The sequence below is a fragment of the Vanellus vanellus genome (assembly GCF_965231255.1).
Source record: "Vanellus vanellus genome assembly, chromosome: 27".
Lineage (NCBI taxonomy): Eukaryota > Metazoa > Chordata > Aves > Charadriiformes > Charadriidae > Vanellus > Vanellus vanellus.
In genome coordinates this window covers 1,292,686-1,308,535 of record NC_138932.1, presented here as the reverse complement: position 1 = coordinate 1,308,535, position 15,850 = coordinate 1,292,686, and the positions used below count along the sequence as shown (strand labels likewise).

General features: G+C 45.1%; 1 protein-coding gene across 2 annotated transcripts; it reads right to left on the bottom strand.

The window, feature by feature from the left end:
* Positions 1-1,055: 1,055 nt before the first annotated feature.
* Positions 1,056-14,466, bottom strand: ANP32E (acidic nuclear phosphoprotein 32 family member E). 2 transcript variants are annotated; one of them, XM_082496042.1, is made up of 7 exons: positions 14,195-14,466; positions 12,433-12,582; positions 11,560-11,682; positions 9,937-10,102; positions 8,222-8,379; positions 6,063-6,117; positions 1,056-3,946 (listed from the first exon to the last, which is right to left on the bottom strand). In XM_082496042.1, exons 1-7 carry the CDS (start codon positions 14,246-14,248, stop codon positions 3,879-3,881), a joined length of 774 nt encoding a protein of 257 aa, XP_082352168.1. In that variant the 5' UTR covers positions 14,249-14,466; the 3' UTR covers positions 1,056-3,878. The 2 variants fall into 2 exon arrangements, with proteins under 2 accessions (XP_082352168.1, XP_082352169.1); XM_082496043.1 differs by having other exon boundaries at positions 8,222-8,376.
* Positions 14,467-15,850: the final 1,384 nt, after the last annotated feature.

Below are 15,850 nucleotides of genomic sequence, written 5' to 3'. Positions count from 1 at the left end.
CGGACAGATGACTGCTGCGGCGGCGGCGGTGTGCTTTAAACCAGGGAGAAAGGTGGCTTTATGGCAGGTCACGACAAGCTGCTCGCCTCCAACAGAACGAGCTCGGGAGCCCGTCAGCCCACGCCTCGAGTTTTTCCTGATTTTTGAAGACGTGCCTACACAGCACTGAGTTTCCTCTCGTCTCCTTTGCCATGCATATGCCAGAATGGAACAGCCGGCTTTTACTTAACATAAACCCACCAGTATCCACAAAAGGTAGACAAAACTTATGTTAAAAACAATCCTAAATCTCAGGCTCCCGGTTGGTCTCACTCCAGTCGGCAAATAGGTGCATAGGGAACGAGCAACCGATGTGGGGCTTTAGATGGAAAAGCAGTTCCTCCCCCTACCTTAAAAAAAAAAAAAAAAAAAATCCCATAAAACTACCACCCATTTCTTGGCTAATTACTCATCTAAGAAAAGCCTGTTTAGTTAACTAGCGCATCCAGGGGATTTTTTGCCAAGAATGCTGGACTAATCCCAAAATAAAAACAATGCTATGTCTAGCTCTATAGGAGAATCGGCTTTTTTTTTTTTTAAGACATTGTTCTCGAATGAGGAGTAATCCACACACACTGAGGCAGCTGCTCTGGAAGGACAGCATTAGACTTGCAGCTCAGGCTGTTGGGCACTGATGTCAGCATTTACAAAAAATCAAAATATAACCAGACTCTTGATTTTCATTTTTGTTTCTTAAGACTCAGCCAGACTTGCATAGCTCAGCTACATCCGAATGGTATCGATTTAGACAGTATGCAAAAGCCCTGTCAGCTCCAACACTGTTTCTACATTAAGCTCATCTGGAAATCCAGACATCCTTTGGGTTTTCCATAGCATCCCTCCTCGACTGTGACAATGCGACCGAGAACATAAAGTACAAGTCCTAGCCCCAAAAAGATGCACAATTCTGCAGGTTTCCCCAATAATGAAAACATAACAGGGAAGAACAATTACTTCTTACTCAATTCCTTAAGAAATAACACATTCTCCACAGCTGTACACACTAAAAGAAGTAATCCAATACAATAGTCTCGATTTATTTGAAATAACTTGGTTTGAAAACTTTTTAATTTAAAATTTACAGCACACGTGGGGAGGAAACATGTTTTGTTACAACTAAAAATTATCAGAAGAGTGCTGCAGGGTTGTTTTCTTTAATTTAACACTGTCATGGCTTTATTCAAAACACAGTTGCACAAAATCAGTTACTCCAAAGTTTAAGGAAAGAGTTTGATAAGGAACCGAAACACACTATATACATACTGCCATACAAAGAGCATTAAAATAGGACAAAACCTCTACAAAATATAAAACCCACCCTTACATATTTGCATGAAAAGACCACCCACCAAGCAAAAAAGTTTCAAAAGTTATCTGGAGGCTCTGTATTACTTATTTTTAAAAAAATGCTATGCTGTTTAACTGCATGCCAAGCTGACAAATAGGAAACTATACTTAGATGGTGACACTGAGGAAAAGACAAAGTTAGTTGGGAAGTTTTGGGTGAGGCTCAGATTTTTAGATGGAGCAGCTGATGCACGACCCTGCAAGTTGGTTTTAGAAAGCAGTAAGTCCGCCTATCTCGGGGCAGCTCTGCTAACCCCTTTTGAGTTTATTCTCTTTTGTCCAATTAGCTCATCCAATGGCAAAGTTGAACCTGCTTACTGAAACAAGACTAGTACTCAAGTAATTTTAATCCATCAAAATAGAATTTTTTTTCCCCATTTATAACTAATTTTATATGCATCAGTAAAAGACAGTTAAGGAAAACCCTGACAATGAGGTACTTCAAAGTACACGCTTATAAATAAAAGGTTTCAATCATTTGCCAAGACTAAAAGAAAAAAGCAAAGATGAGAAAACACACTTTTCTATCTCAAAGCTGAGCACAAAGCAACTGCCTTGAACACAGAGCCTCCACGACAAGATAGGATGTGCACTTACCTAAGGTTTCTATTCATTCAGTATTCATACACAAACACAGGAACTTAGATTGTGGTTGCAAATGTAGTTTTACCACTACTTTTCTAGTGTCTTTACAGATATTCATTAAAAAATGCAAAACCCATTTAGTCAGTTCATTTCCAAGTATATTGCCATCTGCCTGACTTGGTTCGTTCCGACGCCGTTAATGGCTGGCTATGCTTTACAGCTACATGAGAAACTATGATTTAAGGCTCTATTCGGGGGAAAAAAACCCACACACACAAGAAATTGGGCTTTGCAGAACTTCAACCCTGCAGTATCTAAACTTGATTTAAGAGTTGGAAGTCACATTTAAAGTCTGCTAGTGTGTGAAATACCTATTAAATATTCACAGGTAACCGATCTACGGGTGACTGACTCTGACTTAGGTCCAGGAAATCTCCCTCTTCCCCACCCTCGGTGTCTCCCCCAGTTTAATGGCAGCTATCGTCAGCCAAGACAGATATAAAAATAAGTCTCTTGAATAAAGCTGTGTGTGATATTTGGTTCAGTACCTACATGAAACAATGTAAATTAGTTTTATGTCAAGACTACTGTTTTAAGTCCAAATCGTGGCTGAAAGAGGAATGCTCTATGTCTGAACTTGTTTTGCAGTGGCTCAAATAGAAAACATGAATCCATTGGGGCAAAATTATTAAGACCTGTTGGTCGCAGCCGGGCTGCTAGAAAAAAGCTTGTCTGCATGTCTCCTGTACGCGCCACCGACTGTATGCAATGGAACAAGTTTCTGCGGCCATTCAATATAAAAACCCCTAAACTATTAACTAGTATTATACACGAACTTGAATGTTTTTTCTACAATCAGATTTTAAAAGTTTAAAAGGTGACCTGCCAGAAAGATAAACTCATGTTCATCCTTCCCCCTTCAATGATTCTATAAAAGTGTGGGGTTGGTTTGAAAATAAAAAAAAAAAAAAAAAATGTGCTTGAAGGAGTTACCCGTTAACTTCTGCATTAGAAATGCATATATTTTATAGCCAAACACCATGATTGTTGCAGAATTCCCAAAATGACAATGCAAGAGCGAAGCGAGTGGAAGTTTAACAGGGACTTCTAGCGAAATGGTTTACAACTACAGATTATTTGCTTTTGTTAATACCTGCAATAGCTGTGTGTTTTTGGAGAAAATGTACAGATTACAACCCTTTCAGTTTGCCACGATACGGTCTTGAAGGGATCTAGTGAATACTCCAGCAAACACCAAACATCTGAACAAGCAGGAAAAAATAAAAGATCTTCTGAAACCCACAAAGGCTTTACAATGTAACGCACAAAATGGATAGAAGATTTAAAAAAAAAAAAATTAAAATATTACAGGAGTCACCTTTTAAAAAGCTGAAATAAAGGTGTAATCTAGTTGTCGATTTCAAATCGAATCCCTGGTAAACTCAGGCTACAGTCAACATCTCATTTGAGAGAGACTAGAATTTGCCAAATAGCGGTTTTGAGTTCAGCTTTTTAAGTATAAAAACTTTAAATAATCTTGAAGGAAATTCACAATATTAAACCCATGTTGAAAAGGGTGTTTTAACTCTGGGCTAATGATGACCAACACAGCAAGCTTGTATGAAATTAAAGAGCTCCAAATTAAAGTCTAGGGGGAAAAAACTTGACAATGGCTTCAGTAATTATAGGGCTGAAAATTGTTTTCTACATATAGGTTCACTAACAGGCTATTATATCTTATTTGGAATGATAAAAAGGGCAAGAATAGTAAAACCACACTTCTCCTATAAAAAGTTAACATATCTTCTGTAGGGACATCTATGGTACATGGAGACATACAGATCTGCATAATCACTATTGCGTATTCTGTAACTGAAGAGTCTGGTCCTACTTGTGTCTATAACAAATTAATCATCCTCTTCCTCGCCTTCGTCTTCAGGCTCTCGTTTCCTCTTCTCCCCTCGGATGCCCCCTGCTAAGGAAGAGAGGTATGCAGACATCTCGTTATGTTCTGCTCAGACATCGTAAATGTAATGTTATACTTATAGAAAAGGTAATTGAAATAGATTACCATTTGTTTGTAGTTAATGCATTCCCCACTATAACATCACCGTGTTGCTTATGGCTCTCAAAAACCGATCAGTTTACATTACTCTGAATAATTCATGCAGGTCGTATGAAACTAAGTTCAAGATAAGCATGTGATGTTCCATACAGGAATTATTGATATGAAGTAGATTTATAAAAAAGTGTTTCTGTTAACATATATTTGAGAACCAAAATGGAAATGACATTTCTCTATCTTCCTAACTTTATTTTTTTGAGGTTGCACATGCCCTGCCCAAACCCCAGCAGGTTCTGCAGATACCAAGTGAAACACGCTCCCTTCTCTCTCTAATGGCAAACTGATATAAGCATCTTGCATAAACATCTTTGAGCTTATTCTTAGAAATATGCTTAATTCAGTCAGTGGACTATGCGCTCTTGTGGTGAAATCATGAAATGCAATTTTGTCAAATCTAATAGATTTATTTTCCAGTAGTCATTTCCTGGCTAATTAGCCATCCTGACCGCCTGCTTTGTTGTCTTAATAGATTCAAAGGCTGCATTTGTAAAGAGTGAAGAATTAGCATTACTAGAAAATTTCATTTTTTTCAAGTGCAAGACACATGTCCAAAAACTGCTCCGTTAAGCCAAGCGTACAGAGGAGACAGGGACTAGTCTGGTGAGAAATTCTAGAATTTGTCCACAGTTTACACAGACTTCATGATTAATACAGAATTTTGCTGCTAGGGATAGTTTAAAGATTAGAACAGAGTTTCCAACCCTTAGAAAAGTGAACTTCTGGGAGAGCCTCGTAGCAAGAAAGCACAGAGGAAAAGACAGTAAATTTTAAGATAAAGCTTGATGGTTTTTTTTGGAAGGGCCTTTAGCAGGCATTGAGTGGTAGTAACAGGGGACTCCCATCCGGTGCCTTCATCTCACCACTCGCAACAGAGACGCACACAAATAACCCACCCACCCACAGGTCAGAGCACACCGGTATCTGCACAGGAACCAAGAATAAGCCTTCTGCTGTGAGAGCAACTTCTGTTCCAGCAGTCCAGAACAGAGTAGGAGCATTGAAGTTAATGCTGGTCCCTACCCTGAGCACCTGGAAACCTCAAACGCGGTGTAAAAAAGAATGAGTGATATGTTTGTCCTGTTTAAGTCCAAGTAAAAACTCCTTGCAGGTCCTTTTAAAAATATATATAAAAAAAAAGTTATTTTATGAAAAAATACTCAAGTAACCCACTTCTCGCAAACAGAACTTTACCTTCTGAAAGATACCAAAGGAGCAGCATCAGCCTGCAGGAACACCACTTCTTGTGGACACTCGATACATTGTACTGTCTTAACACCACTTGAACAACACACACCAGCTTTTTTTTTTTTTTTGCGAGCTTTTGACTATTATGCATGTGTCTGACATTAAAACAGTAGTTTCTGAAATTAAGAAGTTCCAACAATTGATAAAGACTAGATAGAAAGAATATGATTAGGCTCACTAGCTAAGCCATTAGACAGGATACTGGTGGAGTCGGCCTCTGAAGAATGACTTACCGGAGAAGCCACTTTCAGCTTGATAAAGTGAGAAGTTACAGCACCTACTGCTGCTGCCAGGGCTTTGCCAGTGGAGCCGCTGGTGCACAGAACAAGGTATTTTAAATGTATAAATAACATTTGCAAGGCATATGAAGAGTCCCTCTCCTCTCCACGCTGGAAAATTAAAATTCCTACCTGTGTAGGAGATGCAGTATCTTTCATTTTAGAAAACTGCTTCAACATGAGACTTTGAAAACTGTCATTTCTTCTTTAGTTTTATTTTACAAGTGAGTGGACAAAAAAAAAAAAAAAATCAAATACTGCACAGCTACTTTACTACCTGCTCAAGCTCTTGCTTAAACCATTCCTAAAATACCTCACATACCCTTCAGAAACAGACCAGCCAGCCATTTATGCCATTAAAGTGCACATCCCAAACTTGCCAAGTTAGAGAATTATAAAGAATCAATTGTTTTAGTCACAACTTTAGTAACTTGAGAACTTACCTTCTTCTTCCTCATCACCTCCTTCTTCAACATAGTCATCATCATCATCTTCATCCTTTAAAAATAATTGTGAAATACTTTAAAAATTGCCATTTATTTAAGTTTTGCTTCCACGCTGATCCTGAGCAGAAATTCAGAAAATCCCACTCACTCTGTTCAGAGGTCACATTCCACATTTACTTTTTGTAACTGGACATCTGTACAAGGACGGGCAGCCAAATGCACTGCAGTGCGCTGAATCACCCCAGCCCGGTATTATCTGGCCCAGTATTCATGTTTCTTTGTTTTTCCCACTACCTTACGCCAGCTCAAGAGTAAAGTTATTGCAAAATTAACTGAAGAGGCCACAACAGCATAGAGAGATGACAAAACAGCTTTAGTTTTCCTTTTAACCCACTGTCATTAAAGAACAAGGAAAAGGAGAAAGCACAGCAGTCAGTATCTTCTCAAAATTATTGTTTCTATATGAAATGAATTAAGTTGTTGGGGGTTTTTTTCTTGTTTTTTTTTTTTTTTTTCCAGCTGATAGCTGAAAAATGTAAACTAATTAACAATCAGCAGCTCCAGAAAATTAAACAACGGTGCAAGATCTCTGCCCTACTGGCACCATGTCAAGCCACGAAGATGAACTGAAGCCTTATTTTTGTCTCCATCTGCTACATGAAATTTTATGCATAGGATAACGTAACAAGTGAAAACGTGAAACTCTTAGAGACCCCAGCTGACATTTGCCCTTAGACCATGGGAACTGAAAACCACTCGGCATTAATTCATTACAACTGGAATGGTGCATGATTTAATTTTCCAAAATACAGGGGAAAGCTAGCAGACTAGAACTCTTTCAAAACTTTACATGCTTCACCCTGACCGCCACCTCTTCCTTACCTCAATGAATGCAAAACACAAACTCAGCGTCTGGTTTTATTGCGCCATCACCAGAAGGGCCACTGCTCTGAACTCCCTAACATCGTCACAGCTGTGTGTGACAATTCCTAGCCACCTCACCTGCACAGCATATACACAAACTAAAGACCACACACAATTAGTTCCTGATACTCTTCCTAGTCACACCTTGTTCCTTTTCCAAAGAACTGTCTCTAAGGTCTCAGCTTCAAAAGAGATTTACTTACTTAGTTTTAGCTTCATTAATTGCGTTACACCCATTAGCTCTTCAAGAGTATTAAGACAGGAACAAAGTTACATTTCTAAGCAAATGATACGAGCTCCCATTATAAGAACAAAATGAAGAACACCAAAGAGTTCAGCTCAAGATTTTCTGCGCGCCCTGTGAAATGCAGATGTACACGCTTATCAAAAGTAACAGTAATGGAAGTGATGTCAACGTGGTTTACTTTATCTGAAACGTGTGAGCTGCTTGCACAGCCTTGCACACAAAATCCACGCTAGACACGTTCTCCCTCAGAAACCCTAAAAAGGAACACCAAGGCAGCGCTCCTGGGTTTTACTTCTATCCAATCAGCACTTAGGTGTGAGCACTTTCTATCTACAAGAATCTGTTCATAACTTTGTAAATTGTGTCTATTTTCTTAATACTCCTCTATTTGCTTTTTAGCACAGTACTACCTGAAAGATCCCGTGGGCTATTTTCCACAGCTCTTCACGCCACCAAGAACATTTTCAAGTGAGTGTGTGGTAAAAAAACCCAGCATTTATTACAGCAAAAACAGACTTTTCCTTTGTTTCATTTTTCTTGAAGTACTGGTAACTCATTGCTACTTCATTTTCTTTCACAAGGCCAAGGTATTTTCTTTGGTTTTCCAAAAGAAATTAATTTCTTCTACTTAATATGTATTTCTATTCTGACAATTTAATTGGTAGTAACGTGTAGTTTCAAAATGTTGGGGAGAACAGTTTCTTTAGCTTACAAAGAATAAAGAGGCTCCACCACCCTGCAACATTAAGGGGTGGGATAAGAGTGAACGGAGCCTTGGAAGGCAGCCAGGAGCATCTTCATAGCTGACAGCCACCACTCATATCCCAGTCAACACTCTGATTTCAGCGACAGCAGCGTTCCCTCCAAATACCTCACTGCATCTACCCTGCATTTGTAGGCTCTGTGTCTGCGGGCATCATTAACACAGAGGTCTTAAGGCAGTTTTTCTTCATTTCTTGGATTTGGTAGAATTTACAAACTTTACCTGAATCTCTTCTTTCATCAGGTATGAAAGACCAACTTCCTCCTCCTCTTCACCTTCCCCCAAATCTGAACCACCGTCATCTTCATCATCTTCCTCTTCATATTCTCCTGGAGGACCAGCTTCATCCTCATCTTCATCATCGTCATCTTCATCTCCTTCTGAAACACAGGATACACTTACACATATACACTAAAAGTAAAGTTTCATTAACTCCTCTTTATGCAAGTTTCTATATGTCAGGTCAAGCTAGTTGTAACTTCTTTTCCAGAAAGGTTTGGTTGTTTGGTTTTTTTTTAATTTTTTTTAAATGCAGACAACACTTGGGAAACAAGTATGATTTTAATGAAGTTAATCTTTATAATTTTTTCACCTGAAGAAAGGCTACCAATGTTTTTGCATCACAAGTCTCAGCTAAAATTCCTGATGCCTGAAGCACTGACATATGCAAACTCTTGCAAGGGAGCTGAAAATTTAGTCAGTGGAAGGGGAAGCGAGGCTTCTCTACAGAATCAAACCCTAAAATATTTAAAGGCAAAACCAGCTTAACATATTACCTGTATCTGTTATTTAATCACTTAGTAGTAACTATGAAACACCTACAGTTCCAGAGAGATGATCTCTCATTTAATTTCTATGTCTGGAGCATAGAATCACTTTCACAGTTTCCATTAAACGAATTACAAGAAATGAGAAGGTGATTTAACACTTCAGTTCATTTTCAAGTGAATAACCTATTAATCTATTTGCAAATATTGGGTTTATTTTGACATTCCAAGTATCAACTATGTGGTCTTCATCACTTCTTTTAAACACAGGCTTCCAAACTCTGATGTGTCCAAGTGCTCGTCAGCAGCCCCTTGATGGCCACGACCCCGCACGCCATGGTGGCGGCTCCCTGCTCATCATTTAAGGCACAAAGAACACACCGAGAAACCTTTGTCATAAACAGATGCAGCCCTGATCTCGCTGGTTATTTGTGTGGGTATTTAGAACGTAGACATGCACAAGACGCTGCATCACAACAACAGCCCATCAGATTTGCTAACACGTTTTGGATGTGTTTTTTCTGAACAGCTTTGAGCGTGTCAGTCATCTGTTAAGCCAACCGCGTTTAAAGGAGAGTACGCGTACTGCTCATGCAATCACATCAGCGCAGAGTTTGTAGCCCCACACTGACAGACCTTTACCTACAGGTTTCATTTTCAATCAGGTAACAACAGAAAAAGATGTACGAATTGCCTCATTAACGACTACAACTGAGGGCAGATCAGAAGGAACTATATACATTTTTTTTAACAAAAAAATGTATTATACTTGAGCACAGGACTGAAGCTATTACAAAAAGAGAGTTAAATTATCATTTTTCACACAGAATAATGTGTGTTTGTCACCCCGCTTTGTAACATTCAGTAGTGCCAAAGAGATTTACTACTGGCAACAACTTATTTTGAGAATATTTATATCTTTGTACCATCATCTTTAGTCAAATTTCCTCAAACTTAGAAGGCTTCTGCAAGAACACTCAAAACCTCTGACAGGCGTTTTCCTTCTGTATCACACTGTGTTAATACCAACCGAGTTCTAGAAGTCCGCGCTTCAAAAGATAAGAGCACAGAATTGTGTTAGAGCATTCAAGAAGTCACTATACCCCGCGCCACATTTACATCTTTGTTACAGCATGCTAGTTCTATGCAGAGTTTATTTCAGGAAGTTACCCTCATCATCATCATCTTCCGAGTCCGGTGCCTCGTTATCTTCCTGATCAAAGCCATCTAGGTACGTGATTTGCTGAAGCAGCTCAAAAATGCTGTCTCTGTAATCCTCAAGGTTCGTAATCTCACAGTTGAACAGGTCAAGGCTCTTCAAGTTTTTGAGATTTTGCTGAAAATAAATGAAAAGGTTTTTTCCCCCCCTATTTATTGATGCAGAACTTCAAGTTACAGTGAGATCACGTCCCAAATACAGTTAACCATATAGCCAGAGCTGATTTTGTCCCCATGCCTTCTTTTCTGTTCAATATTTTGCTCCCCATTAAATACAAACTTCAGTGCAGAAGTTTGTTTGGAGTAGTTGGAACTCCTAATGAAGGCACTTTTGCAGATCACCTCCACAGTGTGCCTGCAGCACGCCCAACACACCCTCGAAGCATGACACCACCGTGCACAGACTGTGGAACACATGTTTGGGTTTGCATCACCAATTTTTGTTCGGGCAATCCTGGGCAAAAACTTAACGACTCCAGCAGCCTTCCAGTAAACAGTGTGACTGATTTAATTACAGGCACATCTTGTAAGGCGCAAGCAAGAGGCGCTTGGTAGGATTTATAGCCACACTACAGAATTTGCTTTCCAAACGCTAAATACTAGACAACTGATGGCGATTTTTCCCACCTTTGAGACTTCACATACAGCCTGAATGAGCCACCTGCGTGGGTCAGCAAGCACCTAAGGTCTGAAGAAGTGTTTCTTCTATAGAGCTCTTGTGACGGCTTTACTTGCTCTACTAACTGCTGGCTTAAAGCACCGTAAAGTAGATGAAGAATCTTTATGAGCAGTTTTAAAAATATGCAGTCTGTAGCAAAGTCCTAATAAATAAAATAATCAGCTGAAAAATGGGTGTGCAGGTCAGGCAGTGACAGGCGCCGGCAGGTTCCTCGTCCATGTCCATGACCTGCTCCTGCTGCTTTCCAGGTTTGCTCCCGCCTGGCCACCTCACACACGTCCTAATCACCTCACAGTTTAACAAAAGCTTAAGGCAGTTGCTTATTAGACAAACTGTACCTTAACAAAGGAACACAAGAGGATTAGCAAGACATAACTTGGCTACTTTTCTTTCAAAGACAAAACAGAAGCTCCAAAATCTCCTATTCAGCCCATCCCATCGCTACCACAGAAGGAATCTTATAGCGGGACATTTGCAGGCACTGTCTCTAATAACTGTGACATTGAGTTAATCGAGTTGGGACCAACTGGAATGCAGACGAACCTAAAACACCGCAGAACCCATTCCTCCTGAGCTGGTGAGAAATATAAATATATAATAGAGAGAACATATGACAGGTAAGAAAAGAAATTGCATTTTGCATGCATTTCAGCTGAAGAGGAACATAAGCAGCCAGAACACTCGTGCTGTATCTTTGTACTCACCGATTTCTTACATCGCACCAGTTTAACCCCCGCCATGTGCTGTCTGTACTGTGCCCGGAAAAACAGCTCAGGCGCAGCCCTTACAGCTAAGGTTGTACCATTCCATCGCAAAAATAATTTAATTTATTCTCGATAAAAAATAGTATTCATTAAATTTTAATTTTCCATGAGCCCCTCTCACTTCATACTTACAAGAGCTTCCACAGTGCCAAGATCTTTGATTTTGTTGCCACTTAGATTTAGATATGTGAGATTTGGACATCTTTCTGCAAGGACCTCCAGGCCTCCCGAAATGATGTTGTCACTCAACTCCAACTATTATACAGGAAAAAAAATAACTAATTGAATAGTTGGCTTCATATTATTACACTCAGACCTACATCATTTTTAATTCTTCTCCCTTTAACTGAACAGTTTAATCACAAAGCTGAACACTTTTGAAGAGTCCCCCAGGTTGACAAGCACCAGTTGTGTTATCGCTTTGGCTGTCAAGAAGTTCCTTTTGGCTTACTTTGAGAATTAGAAAACATTTCTTAAAGTCTCATGGGTTGGGATTGGTACGTTTAAAGTTAGTAGAATACACAACACTGGGATTGTCTGCAAGTCTTTACTCTGCCAGTGACGTGCAACTTGCAGTCACAAAATCGTTTCGGTTGGAAGAGACCTTCAAGATCCTCAAGTCCAACTGTTAACCCAGCCCTGCCAAGCCAGCACTAAGCCACGGGCCTCAAAGTCACCAGCCAGGCCCCCCACCGACCTGGTACCCACCACCAGCGCTCCCCAGGACACCACCCACCCACACATTTTTAACGTCCAAGCAGTTACTGTCCTAAGAGTCATTGACCAAGCCCAATTTGGCCATAATTAACTGGAGATACCCAAAGCAATTTCAGATCTTAACAAAATAAGAAGGCAGCCGGACCGTGGCATAGTTTCCCAGGCCTGCCACTGCCAAACGCACCGCCAGCACCACGCCAGGTCAACTGCGAGCGCCGCACGGCACAACCACGGGTCATCACCCACGACTTTGACTTCTCCAAGTGCCAGCAGGCGAGAGATACATACCTTTCGGAGCTTACTCAACGTGGGAAGCTTGGCCAGCGACGTCAGCTCTACGTTAGCCATGCTAAGGAACTCCAGTTCTTTAAAGGAATCATTCAGACCTTCGATTTCGCCGTTGCTGGATCGGCAGTTGTCGAGCACCAACTCCGTCACCTTCCAACAGGACAGCAAGCCACTCGTCAGCTTGATGAGCGCCAAAAAAAACCGCACGCTTCATCTAAACCACAACTTGGAGACTGTTAATTATCTGTTGGGGTTTGGTTTAAATTTAGACTAAACTTGCGGTCTGAAATCACTGACACCCGCCTATTGAAAAAAAATAAAAGTATGCGGCAGTTTCCCTTCCTCTGAGCACGCTTCAAATTCTGCAAATCCTGCCGTCTAACCCCAAACTTCATTGACGGACACTTTTATAGCTTCCGACAGCGCCACCGCAGCCCGGGGTACGCACTGCCCTTGTGCCCAACTGAACGGCCAACTTGTCGCTGAAGTCTAATAATTTCTCTGTGTGTATTCAAACCGATAAAATCATTAAACTTCTTCCCGAACTAAACCTTTGGGCTCCAGATTATTTCAGCAGCGAGTTCTACAGGTTAATTAAGCCCGACGAAATAATTTCCTCGTGCCAAAGCCACTAAAACAACCAGATGATCGATACAGGCCGTGTACTTTGAGAAGCGATAACAAGGAGTCCCCAGTCAATTTTAAATTATTTTATCTACAGCCGAACACACCGCTCATTAGAAAGGACATTAACGAGGCAACTCTTCCTTTGCTGTCCTACCTCAAACCAGGACACACAGGGTCATGTAAAGTCTCACTATTGTTTCATTGGGGTTTTTTTTCCCCTTAGAACAGATTCCTCCAGAGGAGCACGAAGTTTTAGAGAGCACTCTCGGGGGAGAGGGGACCTTCACGCCTTCGCCCACCGGAGCCGCTGGCTGGAAGCGCACGATGGCCTCCGCAGGTACCCGCCGCTCCTAAACTTACTCTAATTAGGTTCGATCGACACTTCTGGGCGCTTTTGCCCCAAATCCCCCCCGTGAGGCGGGTCAGCGTCGCGGCGGTACCCACGGAGCCCGACTTTCCTCCCGGGGCTCCGGGGGATGCCCACGGGGAAGGCCCCGCCCGGAGGGGGCAGCTGAAGGGGCCGCCCACGCCAACTCCCCAATTTCCAGCTTTTCCCTTTTTTTTCTTTTTTTTTAAGCTTTTTTTTCCCCTGCATTTTCCCCTCAGAGACGGGGAAGTTGGCGGCGGGAAGACACCGCTTTCGTTAACCGGGTGGGGACGCCCCCACGCCCGCCCCGGTTCTCCCCACCGTGCAGGAAGGGCAGAAAACCAAATTAATTTAAAAAAAAAAAATAATAATTCGATTAATTAACTAAAAACGGGAGGAGGGAAGGGGTCGAGGCCGGACTCATCGCCGCCGCCGTGACCTGTTTACTACCGCCGCGCTCGCAAGTTGGAGGCGGCCGGCGGCGAGGCGGGAGGGGATTACCGGCGGGGGGGCGGGGGGGACGGGGACCGGGGGGTGGGGTACCGCCCGCGCCCCCCCGTCGACCCCGGGGGGTGGGAGGGAGGGACGGGGACACGGGGGGGCGCCGGTCCCGCCGCCCCCCGCCCCGGGGCCCGGAAGCGCCGCCCGCGCCCCGCGGGGCTCCTGCGCCACCGGCTGACCCAGATTCGGGCCGGGCCCGCTCGGGCCGAGGCGGCGGTGACCCGGTGCGGGGGCGGGAACGCGGCCCGCCGCCCCGCCGCCCCTCACCTTCTCGGGGGCCCGGTTCCTCAACTCCAGAGTGATGCGCTTCTTCATCTCCATCGCCACCCCCCTCCCGCGGCTCCGCAGTGGCGAGGGAGGGCGGCCGGGCGCGGCGGGGGACGCTGCTGGTGCCGCGGCGACCGCCGCCGCCGTGAGGGAAGCGGGAGGAAAGCGGGAGCGGGGAAGGGAACGCCGCGGGCAGCCGCCCCGCTCCGCGCGCAGCTCCAGCCCCGTCAATGGCCGCTCGCACACTGAGCCTCCATGACATGGCGCATGGCGCCCCCTCCCGCCGCCACGCCCCCGCCCCGGGGCGGGGCTTCCTCCGCGCCGCCGCACCTCTCATTGGCCCCGCCGCACCGCGGGAGGGGGCGAGCGATTGGTTAGCCGGGCTGCCCGTTCTGGCGGCGCGGCCTTTTAAAGGCGGGGAGAAGGCGGTGAGAGGGGTGGTGACTGTCTTTGTGCGCGCGGGCGGGAGCGGCGCGTTGGGCCGCGCGCGCCCCCGTTGCACGTGGCGGTGGGGCGGTCACGCGTGGGGGTTTGCGCGGGGGGCGCGTTGCACGGGGGGGTTTGCACGGCTGTTGGCGGGGGGAGGGGCGGGGCGGATGCTGTAAGCGGCGTTTTGCGCGTGGCCTTTTGCACGGCCGCTTGCGTGGGGTGGGGGCTGCGGGTGGGAGGTTGCGCGACCGGTTACACGGGGGGAAGGAGGGGTGTTGCGTGCATCGCTGTGCCCTCTTGTATGCCCCCGGGGGGCTGCAGGTGGGGTTTGTACCCACGGGGGGTGAGGGGGATCCCAGTGGGGGTTTGTATGCCCCGTTACGCTGGAGTGGGCTGCCGGGGGGGGGGGGTGTACCCTCTGGTTTCTCCCGTGGGGGGCTGTGGGTGAGGGTTTGCATGCCCTATTGCTCTGGGGTGGGCTGCATGCGGGGGTTTGCACCCCCTGCTTCCTCCCACGGGGGACGGGGGGGCTGCGGGTGGGGGTTTGCACACCCCATTGCCCTGTGGTGGGCTGCAGGTTGGGGTTTGCACCCCCTGCTTCCTCCCACGGGGGACGGGGGGGCTGCGGGTGGGGGTTTGCACACCCCATTGCCCTGTGGTGGGCTGCAGGTTGGGGTTTGCACCCCCTCCTTCTCCCCACGGGGGACGGGGGGGCTGCGGGTGGGGGTTCACACACCCCGTTACCCTGGCTGGGCTGCCCGGGGGGGTTTGCACCCCCTGCTTCCTCCCATGGGGTGCTGCGGGAGGGGGTTTGCACACCCCATTTCCCTGGGGGGGCTGCAGGTGGGGGCTTGCACGACTATTTTCGCACGGGGATGAGGCTCCGTGCACTGCTTTGCGAGGGGGGGTTGTACGCCTGGTTGCACGGGGAGGGTGCAGGTGGGAATTTGCGCGTGGGAGCTCACCCGAGGGGTCGCACGCAGGTTTTTTGCACGCCTGGTTGTGTGGCGGACTGCAAGCGGAGTTGCACAGTGGGTGTCGCGCGGCCCGGTTGCACGGCGGGGGGTTGCACCAAGTTTTCCTATGTCTCGTTGCGTGGGGGAACTGCAGATGAGGGTTTGCGCGTGGGATTTTGCATGCCCGGTTGCATGGGGGAGGGCGAGGAATTGTGTCAGGTCTGGGGTGCTGCATGGGTGGCTGCGCGGGGGGGTTGCACGCTCTGGGGGG